The sequence below is a fragment of the Kogia breviceps genome, chromosome 12 (genome assembly GCF_026419965.1).
Source record: "Kogia breviceps isolate mKogBre1 chromosome 12, mKogBre1 haplotype 1, whole genome shotgun sequence".
NCBI classification, from domain to species: Eukaryota; Metazoa; Chordata; class Mammalia; order Artiodactyla; family Physeteridae; genus Kogia; species Kogia breviceps.
This window is the reverse complement of record NC_081321.1, coordinates 37,824,048-37,837,771: the sequence shown is the minus strand read 5'-3', so window position 1 is coordinate 37,837,771 and position 13,724 is coordinate 37,824,048. Positions and strand designations below refer to the sequence as shown.

General features: G+C 36.0%; 2 protein-coding genes across 3 annotated transcripts in view; one reads left to right on the top strand and one right to left on the bottom strand.

Annotated features, from left to right (window-relative positions):
• The window catches only part of RPAP3 (RNA polymerase II associated protein 3), a 35,256-nt gene extending 22,391 nt beyond the window's left edge, over window positions 1-12,865 (top strand). Inside the window, exons 13-17 of one of the 2 annotated variants that reach the window (XM_059082753.2) lie at window positions 4,399-4,637; window positions 8,332-8,518; window positions 9,270-9,367; window positions 10,069-10,169; window positions 12,545-12,865. In XM_059082753.2, coding sequence (XP_058938736.1) covers window positions 4,399-4,637; window positions 8,332-8,518; window positions 9,270-9,367; window positions 10,069-10,169; window positions 12,545-12,630 — 711 coding nt within the window. In that variant the 3' untranslated portion in view covers window positions 12,631-12,865. Of the gene's footprint in view, window positions 1-4,398; window positions 4,638-8,331; window positions 8,519-9,269; window positions 9,368-10,068; window positions 10,170-11,717; window positions 11,872-12,544 lie in introns of those variants that run through there. The other variant, XM_067009163.1, reaches the window with a different exon arrangement.
• Window positions 1-13,724, bottom strand: part of PFKM (phosphofructokinase, muscle) — a 478,771-nt gene that overhangs the window by 461,259 nt on the left and 3,788 nt on the right. The window lies entirely within an intron of this gene.

Genomic DNA, 13,724 nt, shown 5'->3' with positions numbered 1-13,724 from the left:
TGACTTTTAATTTAACACTAAATATTTCTACATATTTTCTGGCTTTAAAGGAATTTGGAGCAGTTTTACATTTTGTAATTGAATATTTTAATTTCTATTACTGTTATTTGAGATTGGGTTTTTATTACAGTAGTCTTGCATCTTCTGTGGGGTTTGATCTAAAGTTAGCACTTTGGCAAAAATCTAGTACAGGCATACCCTGTTTTATTGCACTTTGCAGATACTGCGTTTTTTACAGATTGAAGGTTTGTGGCAACCCTGTGCTGAGCAAGTCTATCAGCGCCATTTTTCCAATAGCATTTCCTTACTTCATGTCTGTGTTACATTTGGTAATTTTTGCAATATTTCAAACTTTTTCATTACTATCATTTGTTATGGTGATCTGTGATCAGTCATCTTTGTTACTATTGCAAAAAGACTTGCTGAAGGCTCAGATGATGGTTAGCATTTTTTTGCAATAAAGTATTTTTTAATTAAGGTATGTATGTTTTTTTAAGACATGATGCTATTACACACTTAAAAGAGTACAGTATAGTGTAAACATAACTTTCATATGCATTGAGAAACCAAAAGATTTATGTGACTTGCGTTATTGCAATATTCACTTTATTGTGGTGGTCTGTAACTGAACCTGCAATATCTCCAAGGTATGCCTGTATAGGCAGAATTATTCTTAAGAATATACACTGCACATTGTTTTTGGTATACCATACTGTTTTTCATTAAGTCCAGCAAAGCCAGTTTTTTCCTGCAATATTGGAACAGAAAGAGTAGCTGGTAAAATTCAGTGGTTTGTTTTGTTTATGTGTGTGTGTGTGTGTGTGTGTGTGTAGTGTGTGTGTGACTCTATGGTAATTTCTAACATTTACATGGTATTATATATAGAAATTATGAAAGATAAAATGCATATAGAAAAGTACACAGAACAAATTAAGATTTAAAGAATAAAGTGAACACCTATGAAACCACCATCCAGGTCAAAAAATTGAAAGGTATCAGCCTCCAAAAATCTCCCTGTGTGCTCCTCACTCACTGATCATGAGCTCCCTGCACCCTAGAAGTAACTGTTATGCATGGATGATGCTTTGAGAGAAATAACAATTTTACAAGGAAGTCAGAGCAGATATTTTTATCCTTTTACAAAGGAAGAAGGTGAGGCAAAGAAAGTTTGTGTTTTGCCAAGTTCATAGTTCAAGTTAGTAACAGATAGAGGAATTCTTTGTTTAATATTTTTCTTGGGTTCTTATTTTGACTTTATTCTTGAATTTTCTGAGATAATGATTGTTTCATGTGCCAGGCATAAATCTTAGTTGCTTTCATACGTTTTCATACATCATGTTCATTTTCATCATATTCACTTGCTATTATTCTATTCTTAACAATAAAGGTGATTAAATGTTTAATCCAATGTGATTTAAACTTTTATCTCTTTGTAAAACTTTGTTACAGAAGTTAATTCAAAAGTTAAAAACAAAGCCTTTGTCAGACTTTTGCTGTCCATAATTATAAAGACATTACCATGTGGTAAATCACATATCTGTGTATGGAAGAATGTCCCATGGCCAGTATACCCTAAACAGCTTTTATAAATCTGTTGGGTTCTCTTCTCCCTCAGTTTAAAAATCAGTATATGTTAATAGTTATGAAAATGCAACATAAATTTGAATCTTTTGTGTCTGGATCTCAAAACAGAACACCTTCATGAATTGAGAGATCTGGGGTAAACCATTTTGTATCTGATCAACAGAAACAAAATCATTATCCTAGTGGGAAGGGGAAAAAATTGCTATTTATTTTTGTAATAGGTCTCCATTTAAAAAAGTGGGCATTATTTAAAAAATAGTAGGTGCAGTTTGGTATGATGCTTTTGAGTTGATTTGAGCCCCATTTCATAAGCTTTAAAATTTTAGGCGAGCGTGAACCCGATGTGATTCTTACTTTTTCTACTTAAGTTGAGACTAACTCATAGATTAGTTGAGATCAAAGGAAATAATGTCCAATAATGCTAAGGCAGTTTCACATAAAACTAATGTTAATTTCCTTTTCAGTCATGTATGTGTGAGGCCACCTGGACACTGAGGAAAGTGGTCAGGAAAGAAAGGAAGGCCCAGGAGGTGGAGGAAAAAAAGAGTCCTGGGGTTACTTTATTCAAGCGAGGGGCTCGGTTGGGGTGTCCTGTGCTTGAGGGCTTGCAGCGGGGGGTACTGTTAATATATCTTCTCTAGAGAGACTGTAGGAGAGCAGTAATGTTGGTCAGCTGGGCCTGGCGTTCCTAGGTAGGATGGTAGTAAATGAGTTTGTCCTGATCTCTTGGCCTCCACTAAAATATTTTATTTTTTTCATTTTCCTGTTTTCCCATATCAAAATTTCACCTTTCTGCTTGGTCCTTTGTCTCTTTCTCCTTTTCTGTTTATTCTTTTTTTAAAAAAAAAACAATAATTCATTTAATTTATTTATTTATTTATTTTTGGCTGTGTTGGGTCTTTGTTGCTGCACGCAGGATTTCTCTAGTTGCGGCAAGCGGGGGCTACTCTTCATTGCGGTGCCCGGACGCCTCATTGCTGTGGCTTCCCTTGTTGTGGAGCACCGGCTCTAGGCATGTGGGTTTCAGTAGTTCCCGCTCGTGGGCTCAGTAGTTGTGGCTCGCAGGCTCTAAAGTGCAGGCTCAGTAGTTGTGGCACACAGGCTTAGTTGCTCCCCGGCATGTGGGATCTTCCCGGACCAGGGCTCAAACCCATTTCCCCTGCATTGGCAGGCGGATTCTTAACCACTGTGCCACCAGGGAAGCCCTCTGTTTATTCTTATGTCTCTTTTCTTTTTTTTGAAATGGTATAATATAGAGTTAAATAAAATACATGCTTCTAAGTCTTAATTTAAAAAGAGATGAAATGATCCTTTCATATTTTCTTACATCTTTCAACTGTAGTGGTATCTTTTTGAATTTCACTCCTGTTACCAGCATACTGTCATCCCCACATCCCTCCCAGCCATCAGTAGCATTGAGCAGCTCTCAGTAGCCACTGGTCTACCCTGAAAGAGATCATCTGTTAGGAAATTCATTAACTAGGATCATGTTTGCACCTCTGTTGTCAGTGAAAGGATTTGGTTTTAAATGGAACTGCATTGATACAATTCAGTAGTTATAGTCTATCTTTTGTAGTCTGTTCTTTAACACTATTTTTTAACACTAACACATATCCATTCTTGGTCAGTATCTTGATAGAAAACTATTGGTGTTGATAGTTAAAAGCAAAGCAAAGGCCTTAGATTAACATGATTATCCTTAAAGATAGAACCGCTAACAGGATTCTGTTAACAGACTTTTAATAGCTTTTTTATTTATGTGCATTCATCTAGTAACACTCAGTTGTTACCATTAGGTCTTTTCTTAGTTATGCTAGTGGAATGCCTGATTTTAACACTGAGTTTAGTATATATGTCAAAAGTTTTTGTATTTACAGCTTTTTGATTTAAAATTCAACTGTACAGTTGGAATGAAAACTTAAGAGTATACTGAAGAACGTCTTTTATTAAAAAGTAAAGCATATTACATGTAAACTTATGAAGAAACTGAAAATGTTTGCCACCTGTTATGATTGAAATAAAGTGAATGCTATTTATTGTAATAAATTAAAAACCATTATTGTGGTCAAGTACTTACCAACTTTGTGTAAATTATTTGGCAAATCTTTAATTCTAGGCTGGTTTTATCCAGCAGTTAGAGGATGCAGTTAGGTTTTTGTTTTTGTTTTTTAAAAATATTTATTTATTTACTTATTTGGCTGTATCAGATCTTAGTTGCAGGATCTTCGTTGCGGCGTGCGGGATCTTTTCTTTCATACAGAATGCAGGTTATTGCCTGACCTTGTTCTACTTGCCTTCAGCCCACAATACTGTTGTCACTTGGTCATATTTTTTTCTTGGCTTTTTTGCCTCTAGAATAAACTTCAGACTCCTTGATACAGCACACAAGTCCCTTTATAAGCTGCCTTTAAGCAGCCTTTCAGGCTTTGTCTCCATCTCTCCTCCCCTTGCACCAGCCCTACTGGACTTCTCACGTTTCCACTTACCATGCCATACCCTCCAACACTGCCGTTCCTGGGTACTTTTTCTGTGAAGCCCCCTGATGTCAATTTTTATCTTCCTTCCTCTGTTCTTTTAGCACTTTGTACCTATATCTTTTATAGTGCATATTCCATTGCCATGTAATTATTTATATATGCATCTTCTTTCCCCCATTTAGAACTACATATGGTAGTAGTCTGGCAGTATGACTCCAAATTGAATTTACTTACAACTGGGATATTGGCTCTAAAAACACTGTAACCTTTTAATTTGTGTCCCTAAAATAGGAAACCTTTGTATGTTGATGCAAAGAATTGATTTTAATTGTTTTAGAAACCACTCAAGAAACTTATTATTGAAGAAACTGGTAATTTGATACAGACTGTTGATGTGCCAGATAGCACTACTACTGCTGCTGCTCCAGAGCGTAATCCTATTAATCCAGCTAAGGTAACAGCAACCACTGGCACAAGTAAGAAGAACTCAAGCCAAGATGACCTTTTGCCCACAAGCGATATCCCAAAAGCAAAAGTATTGAAAATAGAAGAAATCAGTGATACTTCAGCTCTGCAGTGAGTAGAAATACTTTTATTTGATGGTCATCTAGAAAGGTGTAATAATCCCACTAGAAAGTTGATATTGCTGATGAGACTTCTGGTTTGTGCTCATCCATATAGTTTTTTGAACTATCCAACTTTACATTGTAGTTTTTCTTTTAACTGTAAGAGAGGTTTTGCTGGAGGAGTGATCACTATTCCTTTACCACACTGAGGACTTTAGAAATAAGAGAAAGTATCTTTAAAATGTATATATTTTAGGGCTTCCCTGGTGGTGGTTGAGAATCCGCCTGCTGATGCAGGGGACGCAGGTTTGTGCCCTGGTCTGGGTGGATCCCACATACCGCAGAGCGGCTGGGCCCGTGAGCCATGGCTGCTGAGCCTGCGTGTCCGGAGCCTGTGCTCTGCAACGGGAGAGGCCACAACAGTGAGAGGCCCGCGTACCGCAAAAAAAAAAAAAAAAATATATATATATATATATATATATATATATATATATATATTTTTGGAGTATAGTTAGATGATTTACAATGTTGTGTTAGTTTCAGGTATATAGCAAAGTGATTCAGTTACACATATATTCATTCTGTTTTAGATTCTTTCTCAATATAGATTATCTCAGAATACTGAGTAGAGTTCCCTGTGCTATACAGTAGGTCCTTGTTGCTTATTTATCTATATATAGTAGTTTTTGTATGTTCATCTCAAGCTCCTGAGTTATCCCTCCCCCACCACATTTCCCCTCTGGTAACGATAAGTTTGTTTTCAATATCTGTAAGTCTGTTTCTGCTTTATAAATAAGTTCATTTGTTTCTTTTTTAAAAAAATTAGATTCCACATATGAGTGGTATCATATGATATTTGTCTTTGACTTGCTTCACTTAGTATGATAATCTCTGGGTCTATCCATGTTGCTGTAAATGGCATTATTTCATTCTTTTTTATGGCTGAGTAATATTCCATTGTGTGTATGTACCACATCTTATTTATCCATTCCTCTTTCGATGGACATTTAGGTTTCTTCCATGTCTTGGCTGTTGTCAGTAGTGCTGCAATGAACATTGGGGTGCATGTAACCTTTCAGATTATTATTTTCTCCAGATATATGCCCAGGAATGGGATTGCTGGATCATATGGTAGTTCTGTTTTAAGTTTTTTAAGGAACTTTCCGTACTGTTCTCCATAGCCGTTTTACCAATTTACATTCCCATCACCAGTGTAGGAGGGTTCCTTTTTCTCCACACCCTCTCCAGTATTTATTGTTTGTAGATTTTTTGATGATGGCCATTCTGACTGGTGTGAGGTGATATCTCACTGTAGTTCTGATTTGCATTTCTCTGATAATTAGTGATGTTGACCATCTTTTCATGTGCATTTTGGCCATCTGTATGTCATCTTTGGAGAAATGTCTGTTTAGATCTTCTGCCCATTTTTTGATTGGGTTGTTTGTTTTTTAGACATAGAGCTGCATGAGCTGTTTGTATATCTTAGAGATTAATCCCTCGTCATTTGCTTCTCAATTTTCTCCCATTCTGTGGGTTCTTTTTGTTGATGGTTTCCTTTGCTGTGCAGAAACTTTTAAGTTTAATTAGGTCCCATTTGTTTATTTTTGGTTTTATTTTCATTATTCTAGGAGGTGGATCAGAAAAGATATTACTGCAGTTTATGTCAAAGAGTGTTCTGCCTGTGTTTTCCTCTGAGAGTTTTATAGTGTACAGCCTTACATTTAGTTCTTTGATCCATTTTGAGTTTATTTTTGTGTATGATATTAGAGAATGTTCTAATTTTATTCTCCTACATGTAGCTGTCCAGTTTTCCCAGTACCATTTATTGAAGAGACTGTCTTTTCTCCATTGTATAGCCTTGCCTCCTTTGTCGTAGATAGTTGACCATAGGTATGTGAGTTTATTTCTGGGCTTTCTAGCCTATTTTATTGATCTATGTTTCTGTTTTTGTGCCAGTACTGTACTGTTTTGATTACTCTAGCTTTGTAGTATAGTCTGAAGTCAGGGAGTCTGATTCCTCCAGCTCTGTTTTTCTTTCTCAAGATTGCTTTGGCTATTCAGGGTCTTTTGTGTTTCCATATAAATTAAAATTTTTTTTGCTCTAGTTTTGTGAAAAATGCCATTGGTAATTTGATAGAGATTGCACTGAATCTGTAGATTGCCTTGGGTAGTATAGTCATTTTGACAGTATTGATTTTTCCAATCCAAGAACATGGTATATATCCTTCCATCTGTGTCATCTCTGATTTCTTTCATCAGCATCTTATAGTTTTCACAGTAGAGGTCTTTTATCTCCTTAGGTAGGTTTATTCCTAGGTATTTTATTCTTTTTGATGCAACGGTAAATGGGAGTGTTTCCTTAATTTCACTGTCAGATCTTTCGTTGCTAGTATATAGGAATGCAAGAGATTTCTGTGTATTAATTTTGTATCCTGCAACTTTACTGAATTAATTGATGAGCTCTAGTAGATTTCTGGTAGCATTTTTAGGATTTTTTTATGTATAACATCATGTCATCAGCAAACAGTGATGAAAGTATCTTGAACAAATTGATTTTGTGCATTTTCTTTTCTAGAATTTCAGTAAATATGTTTCACTTTGTAATTCAGGATTTTTAATTTTTTATAGGGAAGCTTCATAAACAATGTAGAATTTAGGCATTATCATTATTCTAGCCATTAATATTTAAGATATTCATGGGCTCTTTAAATTTTGTTCGGAATTTTTCAAAAAGTCATGCATTTTCTTAATGATAAGAATATAAAAGACATAGATTAGTCGTTTACTTTGGGGTGTTGAAATTTTATTTATATATTTTTGCATTGCTACAACAATCCTATTAAAAGGTTTTTTTGTTTTAAACTTTGAACTTTAGTAGTTCTGTTTAGAGTGATATTATAGATTGTGGGAAAACTTTAAGTAGGTTTTTTGTTGTTGTTGTTGTTTTAAAGGAGGAAGCATTTCTTCCTTCTTGGAATCTTTCTTGAAACTGTGGTAATTCATGTAATTCAGAATGAAAGGTTGACTTATGAGTATATGTGATATAATAATGCAGTGTACAGAAATGTTTTGACAAAAGGTGGCCAGGCTATTAGCCCAGCTAATGAGAATAGTCATTACGTAACCAGCATCTGAGAATTTGCAGAAGTATAATCTGTCTTGCCAAAAGTATACATATATTATCAGCTGAAAGAATTTACTATTGGCAGAATATAAATAGATAATACAGTATTAATAAAGTCAGAAACTTAAAAATCTCTGTTGATGTTTCCTTATATAAGCTTTGACTATTTGTGGTTCTTCTCTTTGTTTTTCTTTATTATTATTATTATTTATTTTTGGCTGCCTTGGGTCGTCATTGCTGCTTGCGGGCTTTCTCTAGTTGTGGTGAGTGGGGGCTACTCTTCGTTGCAGTGCATGGGCTTCTCATTGCAGTGGCTTCTCTTGTTACAGAGCACAGGCTCTAGGTGCGCAGACTCCAGTAGTTATGGCATGTGGGCTCAGTAGTTGTGGCTCACAGGCTCTAGAGCGCAGGCTCAGTAATTGTGGTGCATGGGCTTGGTTGCTCCGCGGCATGTGGGATCTTCCTGGGCCAGGGATCAAACCTGTGTCCCCTGCATTGACAGGCAGATTCTTAACTACTGCACCACCAGGGAAGCCTTGTGGTTCTTTTCTAATTGTTTGATGCCTCTGAAATATTTCAGACCTGAAGTCAATTTGAAAAAGGATGTATATCAGTCTTTCAGTGAGAAGATTTCTATAGAGGTAGACAAAACACCTGCTCAGTTTATCAGGACTGCTCTTCCTCCAGTTCCTGCAAACTCATTTCAGCTTGAATCTGATTTCAGACAACTGAAGAATTCTCCAGATATGTTGTATCAATATTTGAAGGTAAGAGGGAGGAAGCTGGTAGTTCTCCTATAAGTTAGAGGTCAAAGAACTTCTTTGGTCACTATATAATAATTGTGCTGTATTTGCTTATAACATGATTGTATAAATGCTCTTATCCCTTGCCTGATACATATATCAGCCTGGTCAGACCATTTTAAATATTTGCAACCAGTGAACCTCTGAAAAAGGTTCTGTGTTAAATTTTGTGTTCTAAAATAACTTAATCTAATTTCATACATCATGACTTAAACTTAATTCTTCATCCTTCAAGATGAGGAAAGAAGCTAAAATACATTGAGTACCTTCTGTGTGCCAAGCAATGCTTGCAATATTTAGGCAGTCAGTCTCCTGAAAATGAGCTTTTATTTGCTCAAGAAAAAGAATTAACTCATGAAATTTACCAAATAATGGATTTTTAGCATTGTCTTTTTCAAGTAGTTCTATTTTTTAAACTCTCTAATTCTTTTTATTGGTCCTTGAGAGCTCTCTTTCATTTCCTGTTTCTGTTGGGTAGTACACATCTCTCCATGAGATTTTTCTCTGTCTTGAACAGAGTGATTATTTTATAGTTCCTCTAACTTTCATTCTTGTATCATAGTTACATTTCAGTGTGACTCCATTATTATTCATTGAATACTAATTCATAATAGTTATTTTTTACTATGTTGAATTAAGCAATTATTATATAAATAATTTGTGATTGGGAATGTTGCCATAATTTAATTTTCTAACACCTTCTATTTTTCCCAAGCAAATTGAGCCATCCTTGTATCCCAAGGTGTTTCAGAAAAATCTAGATCCAGATGTATTCAACCATATCATTAAAATTCTTCATGACTTTTACATTGAGTAAGTAAGTTTAGTTATGCTTTCCTGTTGTAATGCTCAGCTGTTTCTAGTGATTAGGGAAGTTCATTCTTTTTGATGTCGTATTACCTTTTTTTTTTTATTTTATTTTATTTTTTTTTGCGGTATGCGGGCCTCTCACTGTTGTGGCCTCTCCCGTTGTGGAGCACAGGCTCCGGACGCACAGGCCTAGCGGCCATGGCTCACGGGCTTAGTTGCTCCGCGGCATGTGGGATCTTCCCGGACCAGGGCACGAACCCGTGTCTCCTGCATCGGCAGGCGGATTCTCAACCACTGCGCCACCAGGGAAGCCCCGTATTACCTTTTATATAGCAAAATTAGCTCTCTTGTAAATTTAGCTGTTGCAGAAGTTGTAAAGAGATGACGAGTACAAACAATGAAAAAGGAAATGATTAGGAGGAAAAATGACTTAAAATTTTTTTTAGAGAAAGATAGAGTATGGATGTGACAAATATTATTGCAGATTAATAACGTCTTTGCTGTGCCTCACATTTAAGAATATTACAAGTTTTTCTGTTGACTTGATAAAATTCTTCATTTGGGCACTTAAAATATAGACAGTATGCAGGGAAAAATGATACATGAAGACCTTATTTATATATAATTAGAAATATTATTTTAGTAAGCAGACTGAATGAGCTGCTTTTAATTGATCATTTGTTTTTTTATTTGGATTATTTCAGGAAAGAAAAGCCATCACTCATCTTTGAAATCTTACAAAGACTTTCTGAACTAAGGAGGTTTGATATGGCAGTGATGTTTATGTCAGAACCTGAGAAGAAAAGTGAGTTCTGTGAAGAAAGCTTTTTCATATCTCTTTATTCTTGTGTGTCCCTTTATTAAACAAATGATAGCAAATATTTATTGAATGTCAATTATGTACAAGGTGCATACAATTAAATTAATTACAGTTAAGCTAATTAAATTGAATTACTGTTAAATTAAGTAAAGTTACATTTTCTGATCCTGACAACAACTTTGTGAGGTGTGGGTATGATTATCATTTTGATTTTACAAAGGAGGAAACTGAAGCATACACAGGTGAGGAACTTGACCAAGGCTCCATAGCTAGGAAGCCAGGCCCAAGAGTTAAACCGAGGTGTTCTGGGGCTCTTCTTGAAAACACAGTGATGGTGTAATGGTTGGGCTCCTCGCATGATGGAACTCGTGCAGGGTTCCTGCCACAGGAGCTTGCAACTGGGCATGGGTGCATGGGAGGTCTCACCCATTTTTTGAGCTAATTTCCTTGAGTTTCTTTGATTTAAGCTGAATTCTCAAAAAAGTGCAGGAGTCAGATGAAGGAGGTGGGAATGTGCAGAGGTTTTGAGGCAGGAGAGAGCAAATTGAGCTCAGAAAATTAAAAGGAGTGCAGTGTGGCTGGATTGTAGAGTTAGAGGGAAAAAAAAAGGCAGGTGATGAGCCTGAAGAGTTAGATCCCTTGTTGATTTCTACATCTCAGTTTTTGGCATAAAGTGTCAGTTTTGGGGAACCCTAATTTAAGTAAAATCAAACTATGGAGAAACTTCAATTACAGTTGACGCTTGAACAGCATGGGAGTTAGGGGCGCCAACCCTCCACACAGTTGAAAATCCACGTACAATATCATAGTTGGTCCACAGTATCTGAAGTTCCTCATTCACAGATTCAGCCAGCCGTGGCTCATGTAGTACTGTAGTATTTACTATTGAAAAATGTCTGCCTTTAAGTGGATCTATGCAGTTGAAACCCATGTTTTTCAAGGATCAATTGTACTTGGAGTTTTAAGGCTATACTGTAGTTTTAGGAAATAGAGAAAAATTATTAGAATGCAGGAATACCAGTTTTTTAGTTTTAAAAATAGCAAAAACTATGATTTTCAGATACTTTCTGGACTAAACATACTTTGGGCTCCTTTTCTGTTTCTTCTTTATGTATGTAGCAGTGACACTGAATCTGAATCACTCAGAAAATACTCTGTATGTTGAACTTTGGGAAGTGGACATGTAATTTAGAGAGATTCCTAATAGGGGTAAACCAAAAGAAGTTTCTGCTTAATCTTGAATCAGAAACAGTCCCTGAAATTCCCTGAAAGTATTACTGTTTCTTATTGCTATTCTGACCTCATTTTTTATCACTTTTTTTAGTCATTCTGCCCCACCGCACTGACTGTGTCTTTTTAATGTATCAAATTGCCAAACTTCTTATACCTTTCCTCACAGGCCTACTCACAGTAACTGCCTGCCTCCCTTTCCTCATCACCCTCTGTCATCTTACCCCACTTTATTTTTCTTCATAATACAGAACGAGCTGAGGTATTTTAAGTATTTGTTTATTATCTCTCTCTCCCTAATAGAATGGAAGCTCCATGACAGCAGGAACTCTGTCTACCTGTTCTCTAGGCCTCAGCGTGTAGAACAGTGCTTAGTACAAAATGACCTCGTAGTATAAGTGCATGATTGAATGGATTTCTTGCCACTATGGTGTGATAACGTGAAGTGTGCTCAAAGAATGTGAGTTGGTCCTTCAGACTGGCCTACCAACAGTATGTCTTGGTGGGGTCACCACTGTCCACTAAGTTAACTGTTAGCTAGTTTTAATGTTGAGGAATGTATGAACTATAATAGCGTTTTCTGTAGTGTTGAGTGTAGACCAGCCATTTCAGTGGTATGAAAGATAAAGATTTTAAATGACTCATAAGCAAATCTTTTTTTAACTTTTAATTGTTATTATAAAAATGTACAGCTTGCCCATCAAACATGATTTTTGTGAATGTTATTTTTAATTTATAGTAGTGATATAAATTTTTTTTTAAATAAAATGATTTAAGTTTTGAAAAAGTTAATTGGAATATTAAATAAGTAAAAGTATACTGTTACACAGGTCAAAAATCTTTAGGGTAGTACAGAATGAATTATGTTTAGTCTGCAAAGTTAATGTCATTGAGAATGTAGGGGAAGTATTTTACTGCCAAAGCAAAATATTCTGCTAAGAAACATCATTGGACTGCTTTATAATTTTCTGTTCTCAGGTTGGCTTTTTAAATATCTGAATTAGAATTTATAAATAATCCTAATGATTGCTTTATAATGTAAAAAATATTTAACAGATTTGATTACTCCCTTTAATTTTTGCTTTACTTTTTAAAAATGGAGATTAAAATGAACTTTTTTTCTTTTTCAGTTGCACGTGTATTATTCAATCACATAGACAAATCAGGATTGAATGATAATTCTGTTGAAGAACTCAAGAAAAGATACGGTGGTTGATTTCCATTTTTACTGAAATTATTGCCTTTGGATTTCATATGTAAATTTTTCCTACTGAAAATAAAATGTTTTGCTTTTTAAGAAAATGATATCATACAGGAAAAGTATTGTTTTTGGACATAAGCTAATTAAATATAAAGTGAATTGTGATTTAACTAGTGAGAAATATACTTAAGTGAACTATTTATAAGTTTTTTTCTGAAAATAAAAATATAAATAATGAGGTATACTTGTAAAGATCTGTGTTTTATGTCATTTTATTTTATTATTTTTATTTAAAAAATTTTTAAATTTATTTTTATCTTTGGCTGCATTGGGTCTTCATCGCTGCGCTTGGGCTTTCTCTAGTTGTGGCGAGCGGGGGCTACTGTTTGTTGTGGTGCACAGGCTTCTCATTATGGTGGCTTCTCTTGTTGCGGAGCACGGGCTCTAGGTGTGCAGGCTTCAGTAGTTGTGGCACGCAGGCTCAGTAGTTGTGGCTCACGGGCTCTAGAGCGTAGGCTCAGTAGTTGTGGCGCACGGGTTTAATTGCTCCGTGGCATGTGCGATCTTCCCGGGCCGGGGCTCGAACCCTTGTACCCTTCATTGACAGGCGGATTCTTAACCCCTGTGCCACCAGGGAAGTCCTATAAGTCATTTTATTTTAATTAATTAATTTATTTATTTATATTTTGCGGTTTGCGGGCCTCACTGTTGTGGCCTCTCCCCTTGTGGAGCACAGGCTCCGGGCGCGCAGGCTCAGCGGCCATGGCTCACGGGCCTAGTCGCTCCGCGGCATGTGGGATCTTCCTGGACCGGGGCACGAACCCGTGTCCCCTGCCTCGGCAGGCAGACTGTCAACCACTGCGCCAAGGAAGACCCCTATAAGTCATTTAAAATGTTAAGTTTAGATAACATTCTTCAGTGCCCCATAAGTGTTCAATTTTAAAAAATATTTTCATGAGTTTTTGTAACCACATGACAAGGTTGCTTCCTTAGCATATGAATAAAGTTATATAGAGGGAGTTAAGTAGATAATCAGATTGTTTCATTATAAAATGTTTCTGTACCATTGTGCCAGTTCACTAAAATAAAATTGCTTAGTGGCAGGATGT